Below are 26,700 nucleotides of genomic sequence, written 5' to 3'. Positions count from 1 at the left end.
ATAGCCTGTTCACCTCCTTTAGCCTCCTTATTTGTCCATGAAACCCCTCAACTAACTTTGACCTAAATCAGGGTTTCTCAAACCCTGCAATAATGACATTTTAGGCTGGCTGATTCTTTGTGTGTGTGTGGGGGGTGTCCTTTGCATTGTAGGATGTTTAGCACCATCTTTAGTCCCACTAAGTACCTCTGCATTCCCCAGTCGTCGTGACAACAAAAATTGTCTCCAGGCATTGCCAAATGTCTGTCCCCTGGGAGCCAAATTTGCCTGGGTGCAAACCACTGGCCTAAGTCATGCCTCTTTGTTGTGTAAAGAGTCCCAGACTTTGCTCAAATGAATCAGATAAAAAGAGGAGACACAAGTATGCCTTTTCTTCATTCTCCATTTTAGGAGAAATCAGCCAGCCCTATCACCAATCTGCAGGAACTCCTGGTAGTACTAAGCCCCATCTATTGCAAAGGACTTAGGATAGAAATGGGAATATGGGGGAACTACTAACCTTCTTGAATTCATCCTGTGGCTACAAAAAGAAGGTGTGTGAAACAAGCAAATGTGTTACTTTCCCACAATTTTCACAACACTGCCCTGTAGCAGTGTTTTTCAGACATTTTAGTTGAGATATTTAAGTTCTCTGGGAAAGCTGGGGTGCGACCAGAAAATCACAGCCGAGTCTGAAAAGCACTTCTTTGAAGAACTGTGAGAGATTGGCCCCATCAGGAAACTTACAAGTTTATTAAAAATGATCAAAAGCAGTAGAACTATGGTTGAGTCATGCTATAAAGGATGTCTTCCCTGCAGGGAACTTCTGCAACATTCCTCTTCCCTACCCTAACAAAATTGCCATCCACCTTCTTGAGTCAGTCTCTTGTCAAACTGGTACCCAAAGAGAAACAGGGCCTTGTGCCAAGTAACCTGTAAATCTACAAGATAAACACATCTTCATGGGACAGCAGTTTTACTTGATAAGTAGAGCAGTTTTATGGTAATACAAGCCTAAGTGTTACAGAGTAAAGGGCACATTTTAAAGATAAAATCAGATTTTTGAGGCAGGCTATTTTACGGAAACATTCCTGCAAGAGTTGGAGAGTTTGAGAAGCAATGATGAAACACTCTTAAGTGAGCCTGTTCTACTTTGTGGAATAGCTTTAGTTGTTACCAACTCTTTTCTTAATACTGAACAAAAGGCACCGCTCTTAAATGACCATCTTTATAAATAAACTTTTTTGTTATTCCTAGTTAGCAGAAGAGGCAGATCTGCATTTATCAGTTGCCTTCCTCAACCTGGACACCCCATGCATTTCAGCCATCTGTGCATGAAGTCGTTCCTGGAACTGGTTCCTGTCACATCATGCATTCCAAAGACCCCAAGAATAGAGGGTGATGTGACTAGTTTCTGGGTAAAATGGAATAGGAACATTCCATTACCTGGACACTTAATTCTATTAATGTGGAGGAGAGTTTTTTAATTATTCTACCAGCTCATGATAATGAGACTTGTGATGAAGTAATAGCCTCAGCTCCCCTTGTCATCAGCTCTCTTTGACTCAGTAGTTAGGCATTTTCACTTTCAAACCTAAATATAAGAATTTATAAATGCCATATTATGGATTTCAGCCCAGTTTTCCTCATAATAAGATCAGATTCTGTTTATATCTATCCTTGTCGTCAATCATGTAGGAAGCACCATGGTGAGTTAAAGGGAGTGAAAGAAAGCAAGTATAGGGGGAGCACCTGGGTGGCTCAGTCAGTTAAGCATCTGCCTTTGGCTCGGGTCATGGTCCTGGGGTCCTGGGATCGAGCCCCGAGTCGGGCTCACTGCTCAGAAGGGAGTCTGCTCCCCTCTCCCTCTGCTGCTCCCCCTGCTTGTGCTCTCTCTCTCTGTCTCTGTTAAATAAATAAATAAATAAATAAAATCTTAAAAAAAAAGGTATAACTAGAGCAAAAGTAATGACAGGGAGCAGGATTACGAGGGACATGGGAGAGGCTAAAGAGATTGGTAGGGGCCAGGGCCCACAGCTGGTAAGTCAGTCTAAGAGCAATGGGAAATCATTATTACTCATCATTATCATTCTACAAGAGTGATGATGGAAGAATCGTGTGTAATAACAATCATTGGCTGATAAGGTAAGGACAGGAAAGGTACTCGGGGTTAATGATGTCTAGAGGTCACATTGGTGAGTGTGAAGCACGGAGGCAAGAGATGGTGAACAGCTTGGTCCATGAAGTGGATGGGATCAAGAGATACTTGATAGCTAAAATAGTTGATGATGCCTTAGATCTGGAGTTTGAGGAGCGGGAAATACCAAGGATGATTTATAGGTTTCTGGGTTGCAGTAACTGATGAGTGGAAGTAGCACAAGATAGGGAACACTGGAAAAGACTCAGATGTAGGGAAGAGAAGGTGATGAGTTCAGTTTGGGTTGTGTTGAGACAACCAAAAAGACTGTCAAGTAGGGCAGTTGGAAATACTGGTCTGGAGGTCAGAGGAGAGCTGGGCTAGAGATTTGAATTCTCTGCCTGTTTTGGTGGTTATTAATGCAGGGGGTGAGCATGAAACTACCTGGGTCCAGCATTTGGAGTGAGAACAGGGCTTAGGACAGCATTGTGGAGTTCCAACATTGAATGGGCATGTAGTGGAGGATGAACTTGCAAAGGGATCAGAAGGTATAGATAGGGAGGTCAAAAGTAAATGCTGTGTGTTTCCTCAGCAAATGGAGGGAAAAGAGATTCCAGTGCCCAGTGGTGCTGTTGAGAAGTAAAGTGAGGACAGGAAATGTCCTTTGGGGACATCACCAGTCACCATAGTGAGAGCTATATCACTGAGACGAGGGTGGAAACTAGGAAGGACTGAGGAGCAGGGACACAATATGGAGACAATCTAATTAGGTTTTTATTTTGCTCTGAAAGGGAGGGCAAGAGACTAGCAATAAATGCGTAAATAAATAACAATTTATCTGGTGTTAAATGCTATATAAAGTATTACATAGGGAGTAACCAGGATAGAAAGTTTTTGAAATTGTGCTCAGTGCCAGAAATCATATTTTTAAATTGTGGTAAAATACACATAACAAAATTTGCCATCTTAACCATTTTTAAGCGAACAGTTCAGTAGTGTTAAGTAATATCACATTGTTGTGCAACCATACTCCATAACTTTTTCATCTCGCAAAGTTGAAACCCTATAGCCATTAAACAACTCCTCTTTTCACCCTCTCCAGAGCCCCTGGCAACTTCCATTCTATTTTCTGTCTCTAGGAATATGCTTACTTTAGATACCACATAGAAATGAAATCATACCACTATTTCTCTTTTTGTGACTGGCTCATCTCAGCATAACGTCCTCAAGGTTTATCCATGTTGTAGCATGTGACAGGAAATCTTTCCTGTTTGTGGCTGAATAATATTCCATTGTATGTATATACCACCTTTTAAAACAACGAATAATTTTTTATCACAAGTACCCTAGTGATACTTCAACATAAGCATTTAAAAATTCCTTTTTTTTTTTTAATTTGAAGCTCAAGTTTATCTGGGCATCCTGTATATTATCTGGCTATCCAAAAGTGAAAACACAGGCTTGGTCAGTAAGGGTTACAATCTTTTTAAACTGACTCCTTTCTCCAGTGCTAAGTCTCTAAGTACCAGAGACCTAAGGAAGGGAATGAGGAGAAGGTTAAAAGCAAACAAGATGCTAGCAAAAGCAGAGAGAAAACGTTAACGCATGATCAGGACAAATTGGCTCTTCATTAGGGGAGAGCTGTAGTTGCCTACTAACACGTCAGCGTGCAGGGTCAGAAAGCAAAGGTCTCGTGGGTTCTGGCTTCCGTTGTCACTGAAGAGTCCGTAGGCAAGTTACGTTGAGGCTGTTTTCATATTTGTAAACTAGGAAAACATTGACCTCCTAGGGTTGTTGTGACTTGGATAGGATAACGTTCAAAGAATCCAGCGTCAAGCCAATACGACCTATTGCTCCCCCCCTCCCCCCATACTTTGGTGCTTCTGTGGGTTTTTAAAGAAATAGGGTCAGAGTAAGCCACCAGGGCTTTAAAAAGCCTGCTGGTGGCTGACAATACCTTTGGCCCTCACCCCTCCTGCAAGACTTGCAAGGGCTTAATTAGAACCTTTTGTTCCTAAAATTCTTCCCGGTCTATTGCCAAAATTTCTACCATATGGACTTGGCTTTGTCGCTTAAGGTTTTGAACCTTGTTGAAAATCAAAGCGCATCAGAAGGTGTGGCTGCTACCAGTCTTTTGGGCTTCGTCTGGGAAGAGGCCCGGTCCAGGCACTAGGCGGGCGTGTGAGCAAGATCCCGACTCGTGAAGGCCTCCAGGCTCGGCTGGCCGGCCCCGAGGCGGGGCGGGAAGCGAAGCGTCTCACCCGCCCGCGGGCGCCGAGCAGCCCCGCCCCGGCCCGGCGGCCCCGCCCCGCCGCGGCCCGGCGGCCCCGCCCCGCCGCTTCTCCGCGGCTCCCCTTCGCAGGGCCCCCGGCCGCCGGCCGCATGGGCGCGGGCTGGGAGCTGGGGGCGGCGGCCGGCCGCTCGCTGCTGCTGTGCGCCGCGCTGCTGCTCGCGGGCTGCGCGCTGGGCCTGCGCCTGGGCCGCGGCCGGGGGGCGGCGGACCGCGGGGTGCTGGCCTGGCTCTGCTACGACGCCCTGGTGCATTTCGCCCTGGTAAGTGCGGACGCGGCCGCTCTCGGGACCCTCCCCTCCCGGTCGCGGGTGTTCCCGGAAAAGGACCGGGACCAGCCGGCCGCCCCACGCCCTGCAGCGGGCGGGCGGTCTGCGGAGACCGGGAGGTGCCTGGAGGCCGCGGTGCTGCCCCTCTCGGCCCCCTCGTGTAGAAAGAGCGCACCTTCCTGGGGGTGCCAGTTCCTCTGCCACATTAAAAACAAACAAACAAAAAAACCCTCTGAAATGGTTATTTCTGTACTGTGTTATGTTAGTTTGACTGTAAGCCATCCAGAGGCCTTGGCTTACGTGACCTGCACATAAATGTTGAACGGAAACAAATTGAGAGCGAGAGAGTTCTTGAGTGCCCCAGGGGGAGCAGGGAGAGATGAGGAGGCGCACTGCGCAAAGTCCGAGCGCCGGTACCGAGACAAAACATCCCGCGTGCCCCGAGTAATCACCATGTTTTGGGTAATGACTGTATGCCAGGCACAGCACCGTGTTTACTATTTCCGATCTTTACAACACCTTGTAATCTACTTATGGTCCCTGTTTTACAGAGGAGAAAACACGCCGTGCAAAGTTAGGTGACTTTACAGGGCCACACAGCTGGCATGGTTCTGAGTCAACAGAGTCTGGCTCCAAAGCTTGCACTCTTTGAATCATGCCCGGCTTTGGGAACCGTGTCCCTAAAAATTCAACCCACTTTATAAATAACCAGGAGGTTAGTATTTAAGGGAATTCTGTTGAAATGCCCCCCTCCTCCATGCACACACGTTTTTTAAAGTTTGTGGGTTTTTTACAGATTTTATTTATTTATTTGACAGAGAGAGCACAAGGAGGGGGAGCAGCAGAGGGAGAGGGAGAAGCAGACCCCCACCACCCCAGCAAGGAGTCCAATATGACGTCGATCCCAGGACCCTGAGATCATGACCTGAGCTGAAGGCTTAACCGACTGAGCCCCTAAAGGCTTTTTGTTGTTGTTAACAACTACGCCAAAATAGCTTTTTTGCAAATTTGATCTTGCTTTGATCTAGGCCAAACTGTGGTTGATGTGAAGCCAAAGCCTATAGTATTGAGAAAGAAGGAGAAAACAAAATTTTAGTAATCACTTAGGTCTCTAAATGTTGATCAGTTGGATGTGTGCACATACCAGGTGTTGCTGAGATGTGAAATTCTTTCTTTCCTAAAAACTTACATGTGGAAATAAGAGACAGTGACTAGGTCCTTCAACCTGATTTTTTAAGCTGTCATTGGACACAAGGTCTCCCAAAGAACAGGGGCAGTAAAAGAGGTGGCTAGCCCTCTTAAAGAAAATGTAGTATAACATATTTCAGATGTACAAAAATGTATAATGATACTAAAACATACACCCATATGCCCACCTCCTAGTTTAAGAAAATTAAGTCTGCTTTTCCAGCACAACTGTTACAGGTAACATCACACACCTCTCCATTTGTGGCACCTTGAGGCGTAAGCCGATGCATGCAGTCGTTGCTCCTGTCTCCACCCACCCCCTGTTCTGAAGGAAATGTTCCCCCCACAGCCCTATTTTACTTGTCCCAGCTGCAGAAGAGTCCACTCTTTGAGTGCACAATACCTTAGTTTTTTTAATTCTAAAAGGCACATTTTTTTTCACATATTGGAACAATCAGTGACATAAAACCACTGTGGGCTATTTTATTGATATTTGTATCTGCGAAATTGGGATATATCTTATAACTGATGATGAAATATGATAACTTAGCCAGCTTATATTAATAGGCATGTTTTTATTTTGCTGTTTACACACCATGCTTCAGCCAGCATCTTTGTACACATATCTTAGAGATTGGTGAGGAGGACGTTCGAATGAAGCTTAAAGCCTACAAGAAAAACGCGTGCTCTCAGTATCTTTGGCTGGGAGTTTACCCAGCCAAATACCCAGGAATGTGGATAGGCAAAGATTGGGAAAGAAAGCCTCCCAGAGAACTGGAACTGTGACTCACTTGTTCACACTAGAACCTGAGCTGCCTCTTCTTACTCCTTTAAACTTCTCAAAAGGGAGGAGACAGGGCGCTTGGGTGGCTCAGTTGGTTAAGCGACTGCCTTCGGCTCAGGTCATGATCCTGGAGTCCCAGGATCGAGTCCCGCATCGGGCTCCCTGCTCGGCAGGGAGCCTGCTTCTCCCTCTGACCCTCCCCCCTCTCATGTGCTCTCTGTCTCTCTCATTCTCTCTGTCTCAAATAAATAAATAAAATCTTTTAAAAAAAAAAAAAAAAGGAGGAGACATTGGGATGCGTTGGCCACCATCAAATGCGGAGCTCCTAGTTGGACAGCCTTTCCAGCCAAGCATTCCCAGAGGCACGTCGGCTCCCCGATGTCCAACCAGCATGTGGTTCCCCGGGGCTGCAGCCCGGTTGGTTGTGGCCAGGGTGAAGGACGCGCTGATCTCCCACCAGTGCCCCTGGAAGGAGTTCTGGCAACATAAATAGAGAAATCAGTGGTTTGGTTCCCCGTTCCTCAAAGATGACCATGGCATTTTGTGCACGGGTGCTTCTTGGTTTTTTCCCCCTCATCTGCAAACTTAGTAGAGCATTCCAGGCATGGCCAGCGCACGGAGGCAGGATATGGATGTCTGTGTTTTGGGACCCATCTCCTGATTGACTCGAGGACAGGGTCTACCTAGGGAAGGAGTGAGCACAGGCCAGAAAGGCACTTGAACGACAAGTAAGACCTTGAATTTCCTTCTGTAATAGGAAGCCGTTGAAGAAAGATCTCGGGCAAGGAAGTAGCATGGTCAAAGCCGATCTTTCCAAAATAATTTGGTGGTATTGTGCTAAGTCAGGAATTGTAAAGGGCCTGAGGTTGTACCCTTCTTACAAATTAACAAGTTAGCCTGCTTGATTCCCCCAAGTGCCGCAGGGCAGCACAGTGAGGGCCCGCTGCTACCTGCACATGCAGTGGGGGCATTTACCGGCGAGGAACCGCAAAATTAGGCTCCTGCCTTATCTGGAGTTGCTGGTGACCCGCTCATCCGCTCATCCTTCGTGAGAGAGCCCTTATCTTTACTCAAGAATGTAAACAAATCTTCTCTGGGAAGGAAAGGCAGGTCTTTATCTTTACTACTCTGGAACGTCTCAGGAGGGAGAGATCTCTTTAAGCGTTAGAGTGTCTTCTTATGTAAAGATTCATCAATTGGTGTAAAGGCCTGTGCTCAGACACTTCAGACGGTGCAGGAATGCGAGGGGTACATGGAGAATTCCCTCCCAGCACAGTGAATGGTGGATTGGAAAGGATAGTGAAGGGGCAAAAAGATCAGCTAAAAAGCAAGTGCAGTATTTGGACGGTGAGATGAAAGAGGGCTGAGCTAAGGTGGAATTGGAAGTTAAAATGGGGAAGAAAGCTAAATCCAACAGCCCTTCCAGGGGAGAATGTTGTTAAGTCAAAGTGACGGCTCGTACGTTGGGGGTGGAGATGATGTGGTTACTGTTGACAATGTTAGTGAAGACAGGAAGGTCAGATTTTAGAACTATGCATCTGGGGTTCTGGTGTGTAGTTGAGGGGAAATGGCCAGAAGGCAGTCGAAACTGTAAGACAAGCTGGAGAGACAGATTCAGGGCAGAGTGGAGGGAGTTAGACGTTTTTACTGCGTTGGAGGAGACAGCAGGAAGCTCTGGGAATGAGCAGTTTCTGAGCAAGAGAAAACAGAAAGGTGAAAATGCTGAGGAATGAGAACAGAATCTTTAAAAATGTCTAAAAATGTGTATATATTGAACAGGCAGGAAGAGGAAGAGCCAGGAAGGGGAGACAGTGGGCCGGACCAAGAACCAGGATAGTGCTGGGTCCTGGGACCCAAGGGAAGGAATGACAAGATCACTGTTAATCGCTCCAGCACCATTTAAAAGTAAAAAAAGGTGAGGGCTGAGCCGGAGCCTCTGGATCCAGTGATTAAGCGTCTGCCTTCTGCTCAGGTCGTGATCTCAGGGTCTTGGGATCGAGTCCTGCTTTGGGCTCCCTGCTCAGAGGGGAGACTGATTCTCCCTCTGCCCCTCACCCTGTTCTGTGCTTGCCCTCGCGCTCGCTCGCTCTCTGTCTCTCAAATAGATAAATAAAATCTTAAAAAAATAAATAAATAAATCATTGGTAAGGGTGCCTAGCTGGCTCAGTTGGTGGAGCATGCAACTTTTGATCTCAGGGTCATAAGTTCAAGCCCCATGTTGGGTGTAAAGTTTACCCAGAAAAATAAAAAAGTCATCGGTAAAAGTATTGTTTGAGAAGCTAAGGACTTAGCAAGTGGGGTAGAAAAAGAATGGAGGCAGCATCTGAAAGACTTTCAGAGACTTGGTGGTGGGAGGAAGAGGAGTGTAGGAAGGTAGCTCAAAGACACAGAAGAAGCAGGCAAGGACTTGGGGTTCTGTCTGAGATGGGAAGGTCTGGGAGCATCTGTGAGCAAGAGCACGGTCAAGGGAAAAGTGAAGGGGCGGAGAAGTCAGCTATGCAGCGCTTACTGTCTGGTGCTGTACCTGGCCATGTGAATTAACCTACCACAGAGCTGAATCTGCCTGAATCTACTCCTTGTCCTCAGATCAAACCCCTTTGATTGACTTGTTCCTCCCATACTTCCCTCACTGAGAGCATGACTTAGGCTTGTCCTTCAGGGTGAAGGACAGTTGTCATGGAAAACTCGGGCTTCACCTGTCCCCATTCATCCTACCTTAACACCCATGGGTCTTCCTTTAAGAAGTCCCGAGTCCCAGTGGCTGCTCAAGTCCCTATTAATTTGTGTATTTTGGACATTACCCTTTTCCATTTAGCATCACCATCTGTTCTCACCTTCCACGACAATAACTTCAGCCTCCGACTCTTGGGATTCTAAAAATTTCTTCCTCCTCCTACTTGCTTTATCATTAGGTCTCAAGTTGCCTTTTAGTGCACAGTCTGTTACTGTCTCCTGTTTTCCCTTTCCTTTTTTGGCATTGTCTTTTTTGTTGGTTTTGCTGTAAAATAGATCTCCTCTCCGGTAAATGCATTTATAGCCTTCATGCTACTTGGCAGGCCTGGTGAATCACAGTTGGTTTCGCTGTCTATTAATGGTAAAGCTTTGTGATGGTTAATTGTCTGTGTCAACTTGACTGAGCCATGGAATGTCTAGTTATTTGCCCACATGTTATTCTGAGTGTTCTGTGAGGGTGCTTTGGATAAGACTGACATTTAAGGGGTGCCTTGCTGGCTCAGGTGGTAGAGCATGTGACTCTTGATTTCAGGTATTAAGTTCAAGCCCCATGTTGGGCGTGGAGCATCCTTTAAAATAAACAAATAAATAGCATAACATAACATAACATAACATTTAAACTAGCAGACTGAGTAAGGGAGATGGCCCTCTCTAATGTGGGTGGGCCTCATCCAATCAGTTGAAGGTCTGAGCAGAACAAAAAGGCTGACCTTCGGGCGGAGTAAGCTAGATTACTTCCTGCCTGACTACCTTCAGACTGGTAGGTACATTGGCCTTTTCCTCCTTCAGACTCAAACTGAAACAGTGGCTTTTCCTGGGTTTCAAACCTGCAGCCTTTGTACTAGAACTACACCAGTTCTCCTGGTTCTCAGGCCTCCAGACTCAGACTAAAACTACATCATCAGCTTTCGTGGGGCTCCAGCGTGCCCACTCACCCTGCAGATCATGGGACTTGTCAGCCTTCATAATCACATAAACCAGTTCCTTATGATGGATCCTCTGTGTGTCTGTGTGTCTGTGTGTCTGTGTGTATCCCCATCCCATTGGTTCTGTTTCTCTGGAGAACCTAATACAAGCTTAGAAATGATGCCAAATTGAAAGTCCAAGGAATAGCACCCATAGTGACCACTGGCCTTTTTCAGAGTACAGGGGTATACAGCCCTTCTGCTTCTGCAGACCAAAGTCCAGTTTGTTTTCTGACATCATGAACAAGACATGCATTAGGGATAGATGTCTAGGTAGCCACACCGCAGAGTGAAATCCTACTCTGCTGTTCCTCATTTCCCATCCTCCTTGGGCCCAGGTGCCGTGCTCGACACAGACACACGCATGGCCCTTGTCCTCTCTGGGCTTATAGAGTAGCAGAGAGTTTTTCTCTAGTTGTTTCATATGGAGGATAGTAGTTATAATGTCACTCTCGGCGTAACCATATGAGAAATGGCTTTTACAGGGAAGTGCTGGGAGAAGCTTAGTTTCTCCTGAAAAAATTGCTTCGTCTGCTGCTTCCTGACAGCAAGAACAATGTAAATGTTTCTCCCTTTTCACTTGGCTGCTTGGAAGCTCAGAACCACATTAAACTCTATAATAACAACAAAAGAAGGTCTGCATATATATGTTCTTATTGGCCTCCTGATCTGGATTCTTATTAATTTTTATATTTTTATGACTAATATTTAAAAATTCTTAAGTACATTTTACCATTTAATTGAATGTTTTGTTGTAGACCTAAAATATAAGACGAAGTATAGAAATACTTCAAAAAATTTTAATGCTGCGGGCGCCTGGGTGGCTCAGTTGGTTAAGCGACTGCCTTCGGCTCAGGTCATGATCCCGGAGTCCCGGGATCGAGTCCCACATCAGGCTCCCTGCTCAGCAGGGAGTCTGCTTCTCCCTCTGACCCTCCTCCCTCTCATGCTCTCTGTCTCTCATTCTCTCTCTCGCAAATAAATAAAATCTTAAAAAAAAAAAAAATTTAATGCTGCTAAAATATATTTCCTTTGAAATGGAAGGGATATCCTAGGGAAGTACCATGTTTGTTTGTTTGTTTGTTTTGTCCTTCGTAACACAACACACAATTTGTAATTGTTTTGTCTTCCTCTATCCCCAGTACCTGGCATGGTGCCTGGTTTGTAGGAGCTATTCTGGATAATTTGTTGATATCCCATGAATGGAAGAATGATCCTATCATTTCAATTTATGGTAGTTATCAGTCATTTACATGTTAAGCCTCAAGTAGCTCAAATATCTAAAATGTCAGAATGCTTTTCCTGTGTCAGTCAGTGTTTTAAAACAAAATTGGTTTGAATTGTATATTCCCGTGATCATTGCCAAACATATAACATTTACAGATATAAAAGGAAGAAAAAAATAAAACTAACCAGAGATATTGTTCGTATCCTTAAGAATAACCTTCCAGAATTTGTATGAAAATATATATCCAGATAAATGTTTTTTCAGAGTTGTTTTTATGAAAATGGGATCCTACTATTCATTCTTTGTTGCTTTTTTCACTTAACTGTGTTCAGCGACCATCCATATCAGTATCTCTTGAACTGCTTCATAATTTTAAATAACGGCAGAGGATTTCGGTATACTTTATTATAAGCTATTTTTTCAAGATTTATTTATTTGAGAGAGAGAGGGTGCATGAGTGGGGGGAGGGGCAGAAAGAGAGGAGCGGGGGAAGCTGACTCTCTGCTGGGCTCGATCCCAGGACCCTGAGATCATGACCTGAACCAAAACCAAGAGTCAGACACCCAACCAACAGAGCCACCCAGGTGCCCCTTATTATAATTCTAACCAATCCCTAATTGTTGGGCTTAAGGCTCTTTCCAGCTGCTGGCAGTCCTATAGAACGCACTCTGGGCATTTTCGTCAATGTGTGTAATTATTTACCCAGGACAAATCCTGAAAGTAGGATTGCTGGATCTAAAGGAAGCCAGTTTTTAAAGACTCCACAAGGAGGGGCCCCTGGGTGGCTCAGTCGGTTGAGCCTCTGTCTTTGGCTCAGGTCATGATCCCGGGGTCCTGGGATGGAGCCCCGCATTGGGGTCCTGGGATGGAGCCCCGCATTGGGCTCCATGCTCAGCGGGGAGCCTGCTTCTCCCTCTCCCTCTGCGCCTCCCCTCCCCCTATTCATGCTCTCTGTCTCTCAAATAAATAAAAATAAAATCTTAAAAAAAAAAATAAAGACTCCACAGAGATAGTCACCATTTATATTCCAGTCAGCTACTTTCTCACACCCATGCCAGCGCTGGGTGTCATGATTAGATCCCACAGCTCTTAGGCACTGGCTCAGGTCTTCTGGGTCTCATCTGACCCTTGACAAGATGTTCTGTCCAGCTGCCACCACAGCAGCCAACTCCGACTTGACTTCCTTGGGCCCCGAGCAGACAGCCCTTGCTCCCCGCTCCCACCCCAGGCCTCTGGGATGCAGCTCAGGTGTGAGGTCCTTGGGAGCCAGTCAGCTTCCAGCCACCTGCCGCGGGATGGACCTTTGGCAGTGATATCTGGGAGCCCCAGGATAAGTTCTTCCTCCCTCCCCTGAGATGGACTCCCCAGAGAAGCAGTAACGCATGTACAGTCTCTGGAGAAAGTCAAGCCTGGGCCAGCCAGCCTGTTGCTGAGGGATGTTCCTAAGTTACTAAGCTCAGTGATGCAGCCTCAGATCAGAGGAGCCTTCCATCCTCCTTCTCTGTCTCATTTCCCATCCCCCACCTGCTTCCAGCCTCCCTGGGAGAGCCATCCCCATGAACATGGTGGAACACAGTATAATTCTTTCTGGGGGACCCAAGCCGAGATATCATCTCTCCCTCTCTCTCTCTCTTTTTTAAACTAATCAAGAGTCATGTGCTCTACTGACTGAGCCAGCCAGGCAGGCTGATACCCTTTCTCTTAATAGTTGCATATTACTCCGTAGCGTGGATAATTGAACCAACCATGCAACTTCAGGTTATTTCTAATTTCTTTTGCCACTAAAAACAGCCAAAATTTTATAATAAACATCCTTGAGCAGGTATCTCTTCTTCTATTGGACAAGTTTAATCGAGCTGAAAAAAATCAAAATAAATGGAATTGGCAAGCTTCCACCCTATCTAGGAGTGGGCCATTCAACCCCTGATTGGGAGTCTACCTTCTTTTGTAGGGTCTCATGAGAACCCGGGAAGAGACTTACATGATTCCCAGAAAAAAGGAGTGTCTAATCTTTGCTCAATCCTGATCCCATGATACCCTCATAACAGAGCTTCATGCTTTCTAGAAGGCAGACAGGCTTGCTGTCCTGTACCAGGCTTGGGACAGGAATATGGGGCTTGGATCCTGGGGTCCACCCCCTAATAGCCTGTTTTTCTTTTTTTTTTTAGGACTTGTTTATTTATTTTTAGAGAGAGAGAGAGAGAGCACCAGCGGGAGGAGCAGAGAGAAAAGGAGAAGCTCAAGCAGACTCTGTGCCCCGACTTGGGGCTCATCACGGGGCTCCATCTCACCACCCCAAGATCGCAACCTGAGCTGGATGCTTAACCGACTGTGCCACCCAGGCACCCCGATACCCTGTTTTTCTATACAGCTCTTCATCTTTTCCTTATTGAGCTGAAAGGGGTGTTCATAAGATAGTACAAATGATTTCACTCATATCTTATTATGCATCCTCTTCTTTTTGGCCAAGAAAGTGTCTCAACTGCATTTGTTGACTAATCCATCCTTTCTCCACTTATTTGAAATTCTATTTTTATCATATACTGAAATCTTTTATATGCATGGATAATTGAGAGATTTAACAAATTTGGTTCTGTTTTATGAATCTTTCAATTTCAGTTCTGTCCATACAGTTTTGTATTATTTTAGCCTTATAGTGTATTTTAATATCTGACAAAGCAAACTTCTTACCACTCATTTCCTTAAAAATGGATCCTTCTATGTGAACTTTAGATTGCCTTTGCCAGATTCTAAAACTTGGTGTTTGAATTTGGGATTTTCTTAAACTCCTACATTAACTTGAGAGTAAGTGATATCTTTACAATACTGAGTCTCTTCTAAGAATTGAGTGGATCTCAATTTATTTAAATCTTCAGTTACAGTCTCTTAAAATTGACTTCTAAATATTTTTATTGCTACCATGAGATATTTTTCCTTTGTACTTTAACTGGTTGTTGCTATAAATGGAAACTATTGGGATATATCTATATATAGTAACCAGCCACTTTCTATATTCTCTTTTTCCCCATTCCAGCGTTATGGAGTTATAATTTCCATACAGTAAAATCCACCCCTGGGGAGTACAGCTTGGTGAGATTGGTGAGTGTAGAGTTGTGTGACCACCATCACCATCACAGTATAAAACACTTCCATCACTTTTTTACAAAGGTTTCTGCTGTCCCTTTGCAGATGTCCCCCACCCTGACCTCTGGCACCAGGAAACGCTGATCTGCTTTCTTGTCATAAGGGTTTACTGTTTCTGGGATTTCATATAAATGAAATCATAGGATATGTAGTCTTTTATTTGGCATAAATTACTGAATGGTATCCCACTACATGGATATATCCCAATTTATTTATCCATTAACTAGTTAATGAACATCGGGGTTGTTTCTAGTTTTGGGCTGTTATAAATAATGCTGCTATGAGTATCTGCTTACAAGTCTTTGTGTGGGCATGTGTTTTCATTTCTCCGGGGTAAATGCCTAGGAGTGGGATTTTTTAACTAGGGTAGCAACTACCAAACCTTTTCCAAAGTGGTTCTACCATTTCCATTCCCACCAGTGATATGTCACTGTTCCAGCTACGCCACGTTCTCACCAGCACTTCGTGTCTCAGTCCACTCTGGCTGTTATTACAAAAATATCATAGACTGGTGGCTTAAAGAACACTTATTTCTCATGTTGCAGAGGCTTGGAAGTTCGAGATCAGGGTGCCAGCATGGTTGGGTTCTGGTGAGACATCTTTTCTTGGCTTGCAGATGGCTGCCTGCTTGTTTTGTCCTTACATGGCTGAGAGAAAGCCTTGGTCTCCCTTCTTCTTATGAGGACAACAGTCCCATCATGGGGCTCTACCCTTGTGACCTCATCTAAACTTAATTATCTCTAAAGGCCCCACCTCTAAATACCATCACATTGGGGGCTAGGGCTTCAGCAGATATATTTGAGGGGACACATTTGGTACATTACACTTAGACTGGTATTTTTGTTGTTTTGTTTTAGTCATTCTCATAGATGCATATGAACTAACCCTATCATAGTTTCAATTGGCATTTCCATGATGTCTGGTGATATTGAACACCTTTTCCTATGTTTCTTTGCTCTGCATACATCTTCTGGGATTTGCCCATTTTTTAAATGAAACTTGTGATTTTGAGATAATGGTAACTTCCTCCCAGAGAAAGAATACAGAGAGATCCCATGTACACTTTATCCAGTTTCCCCGGTGATAACATCTTACAAAAGTATAGTCTAATATCACAACAAGGACATTGACATTGACACAATCAAAAGGCAGAACAAGGAGCACATGCTCAGTTTCAAACATTTATGAAATTGCAAGTATGTCAAGAACCCCCCAGCTGAACCCCCCAGGTTCCGCTATGATTGGACTGGAACCAGTGGCCCTCCTTCCCCGCACCCTGTGTTCCTGGTGATGTTGTGCTGCTCCCACCCACGCACCCCCCGCCGCAATAGCAGCCCTGATCCAGCAGGAATGAGGAAACTCCATGCCCCAAAGCCAACCTGCTGGCAATGGCCAAGACCCTGGAGAATGGCCTTGTACCTCGCAGTCCATCTTGCGGGACTTACTCATGCCAGCCAGAGCTCCAACAAAGCAGTGCCATCGAAGGTTTGATGGCCCCGGGCTGGAAGAACTTTGGCAGTTTCAATGCTTTGGGCAACCTCGGTGAGTGAGCGGGCACCTTCTCAAAAGAGGGATCCAGAGGCAGGATCAGCACGACTCTCCCTCCCAATGCAGAGAGCATCTCAAGGGCTGTGGGCGCCTGTCCACATTCTCACTGGGCCACCCCCTCACCCTGCCACCTTTTGGTCCCCATGCTATGGTGACCCAACAGTCCCGGTTTCCCGGGAACTGCAGGCATTCCTGAAATGAGATGGTCACCCTACCTTCTGCTCCTTTCACTTTCTGCCTCCAGACCTTTCCTGTGTGTCCTTGTCCACCTGTCTCCACCTGCTTTTCCCTGGCCTTTCTTTTGTCTCCTGCCTTCTCCCTCCCAGAAAATCTAACACTGGAAAGTTTTTTTCTCATCTACCTGAAACTGCCAAGGGTAAAGAACTAGCAATTTGAAGACTGATCAAACAGCGTTGTTTTATTTAAACTAAGGCAGGACAACCAGTTTTTTTTTTTTTTTTTTTTAATTACTCGAAAAGAAGGGACTTAGGCAAAAGAAGAACGCTGGTTTCTCCCAAAGCTTAGAACGATTAGTTCCTTGCAGGAAAAGGGCCTTTTACGTTTTCTGGGTATGCACGTGTGCGCATGCGCACACAGGCGCGCACCCACCCCCCCCACCCCCCCGGGAGAAACCCTGTCCGGTGGCCTGAGGCAGATTGCATCCCTGCGTCCTGGTTATCATTATAGTCAGCGTCCCCCCCGCCCCGCTCTCTGTGAACTCTCTATCATGATGTAGCACAGGCCTTTTTTGAGGGGTGTCGGGGAGTTACTGCCTCTCTTGCCGAGGCTGTGAGTCCCTTGGGGACGAGGACTATTACTTTCCTATTCTTGCATCTTCAAAGATGCACTGCCTGGCTGCATGATTGATTTGCAAAACTGATTTCATCCCAAAGACCTCAAGATGTTTTATGACTGTCGGCTCCGTTAGCCAAGTGAAAAGCGAGTTGGCTAGAGCGGTGCTTTCCACTGGAGCATCTGTTTCTGCCCATGCAGAATGGTGGCCCCAACTTGCAACCAGAGGAGCATGGTATACTTCTTTGAAAAGTTGCCATCCTGTGTTAATTTGGGGGACGAAAGGCGAAGGGACAGCGCAGCTGGCAGGGTTCATCTTTAGGATACAAGTTCCTGAAGATGGTGGTAGCTCAGTGTCTGACCTGTTAGTGAAGCTCTTTGGGGCCAGAACCCCTGCATTTATTTCCTCAAACTAGGTCAAGTGATGGGTGGGCACGCATGGCAACAAGGAACAGGTTAACTCATGGAAATGCAGCAGAAGCTGCGATGTAGCTGGGCCGTTGGAGGTTGGTTCTGATTCACAGGCAGCTCTGGGTTAAGAAAATTATTAATATATATATATATATATACACACAATGGAATATTATGCAGCCATCAAAAGGAATGAGATCTTGCCATTTGCAACGACATGGATGGAACTGGAGGGTATTATCTTGAGTGAAATAAGTCAAACAGAGAAAGACATGTATCATATGATCTCACTGATATGAGGAATTCTTAATCACAGGAAACAAACTGAGGGTTGCTGGAGTGGGGGGTGGGGTGGGAGGGATGGGGTGACTGGGTGATAGACACTGAGGAGGGTATGTGCTCTGGTAAGCGCTGTGAATTGTGCAAGACTGTTGAATCTCAGATCTGTACCTCTGAAACAAATAATGCAATATATGTTAAGAAAAAAAAAAGATGATAGCAGGAGGGGAAGAATGAAGGGGGGGAAATCGGAGGGGGAGACGAACCATGAGAGATGATGGACTCTGAAAAACAAACTGAGGGTTCTAGAGGGGAGGGGGGTGGGAGGATGGGTTAGCCTGGTGGTGGATATTGAGGAGGGCACACTCTGCATGGAGCACTGGGTGTTATGCACAAACAATGAATCATGGAACACTTCATCTAAAATTAATGATGTAATGTATGGGGATTAACATAAGAATAAAAAAAAAATTATTACCCTCCTCCTAGCTCCTCTCTAGGTTTGCTTCTCTTTCTGTTACTCGCTGGCTTTCTCACCCTTTATTCTTTTTATGTATCCCATAGCATCTACTCTTCATATCCACGTGTTTTCAGTTGAATTGTGTCCTCTCCCCAACAAAACATGTTGGAGTCCTAACCCTCAGTACCACAGAATGTGGGCCTACATTCTTAGGGGGCTTTATAGACCTAATGAAGCCATTAGGGTGGGCCTTCATCCAGGATGACTGGTGTCCTTATAAAAGGGGAAATTGGGACACAGAGACACAGACAGGTTCCATGTGAAGATGAAGACAGAGATCAGGGTGATGCCTCCACAAACCACGGAACACAGGCAAACCACCAGAAGCTGGAGGAAGTTATGGTATGCGTTCTCCCTCCCACCCCTCAGAAGGAACCAACCGTGCTCACACCTTGATCCTGGACAGCCAGCCTCCAGAACCGTGAGACAGCAGATGTGGTTCTAAGTCACACAGCGGGTGGTTCCGCATTATGGCAGCCCAGCAAACGGATACACCGTCCTTGCTCGCACATGCTTCCTTGTAACTTTTTATTCATAATGTCGAGTTGTTGGCCTCTCACAACCTCGCCTACATAATTAGTTTTCGGAAATCCGTTGGGATTCACTCCCTATTTGTCAATTTCTGTTCCAGAGAGCAAGAATTTCCTTGGCCCAGTGTGTTCCTGTTTGAATGTGGCTTTTTGGATAGGCCGCCTCGTAGGCCAGCAGCCAGCCTGTGAGTTGTCTGCTCTGGAGTCCTGTCATCCCTCCTTGTCCCTCCTTGTCCTCTGGGTCAGTCACCTGTTGCCAAAGCTGTGGTTGTCACAGTGTAAACCAGTTTCCCACAGCCGTCCACTCTCCGGAGACTGGCGGTAGACTGGGCACAGCATGCGTCATGATGGACGCATCTAATGGAATGCCCAGTACTGGGTGTGGAAAGCCACCTCAGTCTAGGAAGGGGCTCCAGGGGCCAAGGAGTCCAGTCTCCCCCTTGAAATTGGAATTGTACTAATAACCCAGAGAGACATAGGGTCATCCACCCTTTGCTTGAAAACTTTTAGCCAATAGCATCTTTCCAGAATGGTATAGCTCTAGGGTTAAGAAAATACTTCCTTATGGTGAGCTGAAATTAGCCTCCTTATGATTTCTATTCGTTGGTCCTAGTTCTGCCCTTATGTAGCCCGAAGGGAAGTAGAGTCCCCTGTCTACCCTACAGCGCCCCCTAGTGTCAGTGCCTCCCACCATTTCTCAGGACATGGTTTCCTGGTGCTTTACTGTCCTTGTCACTCATCTTCACCCAGGCCACAAATTGCTTTTTTTTTATTTTATTGTTATGTTAATCACCATACATTACATCATTAGTTTTTGATTGCCTTTTAAGTGCAGTGCCGACTCCTCAGCACTGTTCCAGAGGGGTCTGACCATTATTCAAGAAGCCTGGGCCGGGGAGGGAAGTTAGAGCATGGGCTTTGGGGTCTAATGGATGCGTTCTCGAATCCTGGCTCTGCCGTTCACCAGCTGCGAGATTCTGAACAGTACCTTTTCCCTACCACAACCCTTTCTGCAAGGAGGAAGAGAAAGAAGGAAGGGAACTTTTTGTCTCTGCTTCCTTATTGTCTTAATATGTTGGGGCTGCCATGACAAAATACCACAGACTGGGTGGCTTATAAACAGTAGACATTTATTTCTCAGAATTCAGGAAGCTGGCAGTCCAAGATCAGGCGGCCCTCATGGCAGGGGAGGGCCCTCCCCCGGCTCTGGAGGTGGTGTCTTCTTGCTGTGGTGGAAGAGGCTAGGAATCTCTCTGGAGCCTCTTAGAGAGTCACTGATCGCATTCAGGTGGGCTCCCCCTCAGGACCTGAGCGCACCTCCCAGATGCCCCACCCCCTAGTATCATCGTCTTTGGGAGATAGAATTTCAACACATGCATTTGGGTGGCACACATTCAGACCAAAGCACTTATCCATAAAGTATGGAAATAATATTTTCCTCAAAGCATTGTCATGAGGATTAAGTAGAGCTTGGTCATTTAGGACAGTGCTTCTCAAACTTGAAAATCCCCAGGGAACTTTTCACAAGGCAGATTTGAGTCCATAAGTCTGGGTCTGAAATTCTGCATTTCTAACAAGCTCCTGGGTGATGCCCAAGTTGTGGTTCATGGACCACATTTGAATAGCAGGGATGTGGGACGCTTGGCACCGTGCCTGGCACCCAGCAGAGTTCTGTAAACGTTGATTCTGTCTTCCTCTGTCCCTCCCGTGACCCTTCTCGCTGTACTCCATGCTAGCATTAACTTTTCATTTTCATCCTGTCCCTATGTAATATAGTGACAAAGCACTTGTCCAACTAAGATGAGCCTAAGAAAGTTTCCTTTCAAATCCTTAACCAGAGAAATAACAGTCTCGGCAGAGAAGGGTATAGTCTTAAAAGGGGAGAGATGTTTTCAAGTTCTAAACCAAACGCTAAGCTGCCATCACGTAGGAACAATAGAACTGGTGTTGTTCCATCCCCGAAGTTCTGGAGAGGCCAGCACTGTCCTCTGTGAATATCGGGCGACAGCCCATCTGCACGGCAGGTTCCATCAAACGGAAGGCGTCATGTCATTAAGGGGATGGCAGCTGGGCAGCCTAGATTTATGAAGTCACTAAAGCCTTGTCATCGAGGTGCCATAGGAGGCTGAAGCAGCTGATCCTTCCAGAAACAATGATGGGTGCTGTTGCCATGACATGGAAAAATCAAGTCTGATTAGGCTGAGATTTTGTGAGTCTGAATAGAAAATGCTAATAAATTTTGACAGGATTTATGTGGTGATTCCATTCTAATCCACTTTATTCTCCCACTCTTAGTAATGAGTGTTGTGCTGTTTTTCTCTGGTTCTTCATGCAAACGAGCTAAAAAAAAACAAAAGGCTTGCAAGATACATTTGAATGCAGATTTAGCCTTCACAAATACCGACATAAATTACCAAAAAAAAAAAAATGGGATTCTTTTTTTTTTTTTTTTTTCTATAAAGCCTTTTTTCCCCCCACTAAATTTTCCTGTAAGGGTTGAAATGAGTAAGTTGCGCATTTTCTCTAAAGTGGTCATCGAATTACATAGAGCAGTAGCTTGCTGAGCCCAGCCTTTTTTGTTTTTGTTTTTAATCTGAGCTTTGGCTGGTAGTTGTCTAAAAGCTTCCAAAATACAGTTGCTAAAATTACAGTCTGGAACACCTTAAATGAAAAATGACCTTGCTGTTGTTACTTTTATTTGCCATGACACAGTTTAGCTTTTAAGTTGATTTTGTTAGCAGCTCAATTAACTACAGTTCAGTCATTCAATCATTAGAGCATCTAATAGGAACTTCTGTGTGTTTTTTTTATTTTTATTTTTTTCCCCAAAAATACACTTTATTTTTTAGAAAAGTTTTAGTTTTACAGAAAAATTGAGAAGATAGTATAGAACATTTCCATGTATGCTACACCAGGTGCTTCCTATTACTAGCATTTTTTTTGTTGTTTTTTTATTTTATTATGTTAATCAGCATACATTACATCATTAGTTTTTGATGTAGTGATCCATGATTCATTGTTTGCGTATAACACCCAGTGTTCCATTCAGTACGTGCCCTCTTTAATACCCATCACCAGGCTAACCCCTCATCCCCCCTCCCCATTCTGTATGTTTTTAAACCAAAATTCCTGATCCACATAACTTGAAAATTTTTTAAATAAACAAACATGGTAAAATTTTCCTCATCACCCTCTGGGTTTATAGTTGAAAATTTAATAGCAGAAAGAAAATATTTTAAATATTCATGGCTCCATAATAACATATACATAAGTATTTTTTTAAGATTTACTTATTTTGGAGAGAGAGCAGGGGGGCGGGGCCAGGGCACAGAGGGAGAGAGAGAGAATCTCAAGAGGACTCCGCACTGAGCGCGGAGCCCATTGTGGGGCTCAATCTCAGGACCCTAAGATCATGACCTGAGCCGAAATCAAGAGTCAGAGGCTTAACTGACTGAGCCACCCAGGCGTCCCCATGAAAAGTTTCTCGAGGGCTGCCATGAAACTCACCAGGAGTGTCTCAGGAGAATGAGATTGGGGATCAGGAGGAAAAGAGTTTTACCTTTCACTTTATACCTTTGCATTTTTTTAAAAAACTTTCAGTGGGGCGCCTGGGTGGCTCAGTCGTTAAGCGTCTGCCTTCAGCTCAGGTCATTGTCCCAGGGTCCTGGGATTGAGCCCCACATCGGGCTCCCTGCTCAGCGGGAAGCCTGCTTCTCCCTCTCCCACTCCCCCTGCTCTGTTCCCTCTCTCGCTGTGTCTCTCTCTGTCAAATAAATAAATAAAATCTTTAAAAAAAAAAAAACTTTCAGTAATGTATCCCTTTAATAATATTTTTTAGTAATTAAAATAGTTAAGGTATACCACCAGAAGAAATGTCATAGAATTACCATGTGATCCAGCAAGCCCACTTTTTTTTTCATTTTTTTATTCTTATGTTAATCACCATACATTAAATCATTAGTTTTTGATGTAGGGTTCCATGATTCATTGTTTGTGCACAACACCCAGTGCTCCATGCAGAATGTACCCTCCTCAATACCCACCACCAGGCTAACCCATCCTCCCACCTCCCTCCCCTCTAGAACCCTGTTTGTTTTTCAGAGTCCATCGTCTCTCATGGTTCGTCTACCCCTCCGATTTCCCCCGCTTCATTCTTCCCCTCCCGCTACCTTCTTCTTCTTCTTCTTTTTTTTTTTCTTAACATATATTGCATTGTTTCAGAGGTACAGATCTGAGATTCAACAGTCTTGCACAATTCACAGCGCTTACCAGAGCACATACCCTCCCCAGTGTCTATCACCCAGTCCCCCCATCCCTCCCACCCCAACCCCCACTCCAACAACACTCAGTTTGTTTCCTGCGATTAAGAATTCCTCATATCAGTGAGATCATATGATACATGTCTTTCTCTGTTCCAGCAAGCCCACTTTTATATAAATACCCAAAGAGATTGAAGCCAGGGACTTTGATACTTGCACATAGCAGTTTTATTCATCGTAGCCAATCAACAGATGAGTAGAGAAACAAAATGTGATGGATACCTACGATAGAATAGGAGTCAGCCTTAAAAAGACATGAAATTCTGGCACATGCTGCCACACAGAGAAGCTTGCGGACGTGATGCTGAGTAAAATAAGCCAGCCGTAAAGACACAGATCGTATGATTCCACTTATGTGAGGTACTTAGAGTAGTCAGGGTGTCGAGACAGAGTGGTGGTTGTCAGGGGCCGGGGCTAGGAGGAGAATGAGGAGTTCCTGTCTAACGGGTTCAGAGTTTCAGTTTGGGAAGACTCAGTTATGGAGATGGATGGTGGTGATGGTCGCACAATAATGTGAGTGTACTTACCACCACTGGATTGTAGACTTAAAATGGTTAAAATATTAAATTTTATGTATATTTTACTATAATACTTTCTTCTTTTTGATTTACATTCTTTTCTGGGGGGAAGAAAGCCAGGCCTGGGTACTGTAGGCAGAAGAGCCACTCAGACACAGCCTGGAGGAGTGAAAACCAGCCCGAGGTCTTCTGAGAGCACAAGTGTAGGTACCCTCTGCCCTGGTGAGGGAGCCCAAGGGGAGGGGCAGGGGCCATCGCTGTCGGCTACAGTGCCGGGCAGGGCAGAGTCTGGACCCACCAGGCCTCATAATGTCCTGCCCTCTGCACCCCTGGGCTACCATCCCTATCCTTCCACCTCTCAGCCTGCCTGCTAAGGCCCAGCTCTAGGCCTGCCTCCTCCTAGAAGTCTTCCTGACTGTCTCAACCACAGGCCCCTCATCTTTTTCCAACCTTTATTAAATTGGAAGTTGGTATTACCCAACTAGATAAGCTCCCTGAGGCCAGAACCCAGCCTATGCTAAATTAAAAAAAAAAAAAAAGCTGGGGGCGCCTGGGTGGCTCAGTCAGTTAAGCATCTGCCTTCAGCTCAGGTCATGATCTCAAGGTCCTGGGATCAAGTCCCATATCGGGCTCCCTGCTCAGCGGGGAGTCTGCTTCTCCCTCTTCCTCTGCTCCTCCCCCCTGCTCATGCTCTCTCCCTCTCCCTCTCTCTCTCTCTCTCTCAAATAAATAAATAAATAAATAAATTTTTAAAAAAAGTCCTGGCAATTGATTAAAAAATGTTATTCAATTAGTAATGTTCTTTCTTCCACAGCTCTTGTTCTACCTGTCTGGTTTTTTAATTAATTTTTTTGAAGGGGAAGATAATTGTTGATTCACGTGTTGTTGTAAGAAATAATACAGAGAGAGCCCATGTACGCTTTGCTTAGCTTTCCCCAATGGTAACATTTTTTTTTCTTTTTTTTTTTATTCATGAAAGTCAGAGAGAGAGAGAGAGGCAGAGGCAGAGGGAGAAGCAGGCTCCCCGCCCAGCAGGGAGCCTGACGCGGGACTCGATCCCAGGACCCCGGGATCATGGCCCGAGCAGAAGGCAGACGCTTAACCATCTGAGCCACCCAGGCGCCCCACATTTTTTAAACCTATAGTGTAATATAGTATAATATCACAAGCAGGATATTGATGCAATCCACTCATCTTACTCAGATTTCCCTAGATCCCCTTGCATGTGTGTGTGTGTGTGTCTATTAATTTCTGTACCATTTTACCAACTGGGTAGGTTCAAATATCCACCACAACAGGACACCAGATAGTTCCGACACCACAAGGATCCCTGGTGTTTTCCTTTTGTATTCACTGGCACTTGCCCTGCCGCCCCCCATCTCCTCCAGCCACTAACCCCTGGCAACCACTCTGTCTGTCCTCCATTTCTTAAAATTTCTCATTTCAAAAAGTGTTATATAAATGGAATTACGGAGTATATGTAATCTTTTGGAGTTGGCTTTCTTCGCTCAGCAGATTTCCTGGAGATCCATCCAAGTTGTCGAGCGTATCAGTAGTTGGTTCCTTCTTATTGCTCGGGAGTGCTCCAGCGTGGATGGACTGTGGTTTGTTTAGGCATTCACCTGGTGAAGGACGTCCAGCTTTAAGCTATTACAGATAAAGCTGCTATGGACATTTGTGTGCTTGTGTTTGTGTGAACATGAGCTTTTATTTTTCTGGGACAGGTGCCCAAGAGTGCAATTGTTGGGACCCATAGTAAATTGCATATTTAGTTTTAGAATGAACTGCCAGCCTCGTTTCCCAGAATGGTACCATTTTCATCCCACCAGAAACACGTGAGTGATCCACATCCTTATCGGCATTTGTTGTAGTCACTATTTTTTTTTTATTTTATGCGTTCTGATAGGTGTGGAGTACTAACTCATTGTGGTTTTTATTGGCATTTCCCTGCCTGCTAATGATGTGGAACATCTTCTCATGTGTTTGCTTGCTGTCTGTAGACCCTCTTTACTGAAATGTTTCTTCATTTCTTTTGCCCATTTTCTAAATGGGTTAATTGGGTGTTTGCTGTTGTTGTTGTTGTTTAACTCTGTTATCCCCCACTACCCTCTCCCTTCTTTTATTTCTTATTCTTTTAGTAAACATGTATTAGCATGTACCATCTATTAGGCATTTGGAATACAGAGATAAAAGACAAAGACTTTGCCTGAAAGGAACTGATGGTTTGGAGGAGGGGACAAGTAAGCAGGGTTCTCCTATGTAGGAGATGCACCTACTTCCCATCAAGAGAATCAGTGAAGCCTTGCTTCCTGGAGGAGGCAGCATCTGATCAGCATGTGGAGGCGTGAATATATTTAGTATACTTGACATATATTACAGCTGACCCTTGAACATCATGGGTTGCACTGCACTGGTCTGCTTATACATGGATTGTTTTGATAAATGTAGTACAGTACTGTAGGTGTAGTTTCCTTATGATTTTCTTAATAATTTCTCTAGCTCACTTTATTGTAAGAATACAGTATATAATACATATAGCAGACAAAATATGCTCATTGATTCTATGTTTTCAGTAAGGCTTCTGGTCAGTAGTAGGCTATTGGTAGTTAAGTTTTTGGGGAGTCAAAAATTATATGTGCATTTTTGACTGCACAGGGGTTGGTACCCCTAACCCCTGTGTTGTTCGAGAGTCGACTGTAGACTGCCATTACGTTTGAGACATTAATATAATAAGAAGTATATAGTGCCTTCTAAAAGCCCCTCGGTATCTTTCTAAGTAATTCATAATGGGAACTTGTCATTAATTCAAGGTTAGTAAACACTGAACACAAAATATCATCCTGGGTTCTTGAAGATTCTGAGATAAGACAGCATTCCAGACTCCAAAGGTGTATGATCTAATGGGAACTAGAGATTGATAACCAGCAGACAGTTGATTATAGAAGCACAAATTTAGTAACACAGTAGAGTGAGGAATTATCACTAGGAGGTTGGGAAGATTTCTTAGAGGAAGGAGGGTTTGAACTGGCATTTGAAAAAGGAGTAGATTTGAACAGGTAGATATAA

General features: G+C 44.9%; 1 protein-coding gene across 7 annotated transcripts in view; it reads left to right on the top strand.

Moving 5' to 3' along the window:
- The first annotated feature begins 4,460 nt into the window (after positions 1-4,460).
- The window catches only part of EBPL (EBP like), a 55,522-nt gene continuing 33,282 nt past the window's right edge, over positions 4,461-26,700 (top strand). For 6 of the 7 annotated variants that reach the window (XR_004678933.1, XR_004678932.1, XM_035003437.1 and 3 more), the window contains exon 1: positions 4,461-4,669. Coding sequence is in view for 5 of the 7 variants with exons in the window: in XM_035003437.1 (XP_034859328.1) it covers positions 4,499-4,669 (171 nt within the window). In the remaining 2 variants the exon portion in view is untranslated. Of the gene's footprint in view, positions 4,670-24,774; positions 25,470-26,700 lie in introns of those variants that run through there. The other variant, XM_035003439.1, reaches the window with a different exon arrangement.

The sequence above is a fragment of the Mirounga leonina genome, unplaced genomic scaffold (genome assembly GCF_011800145.1).
Source record: "Mirounga leonina isolate KUSES-001 unplaced genomic scaffold, KU_Mleo_1.0 Mir_127, whole genome shotgun sequence".
NCBI classification, from domain to species: domain Eukaryota; kingdom Metazoa; phylum Chordata; class Mammalia; order Carnivora; family Phocidae; genus Mirounga; species Mirounga leonina.
This window is presented reverse-complemented; position numbering and strand designations above follow the sequence as displayed.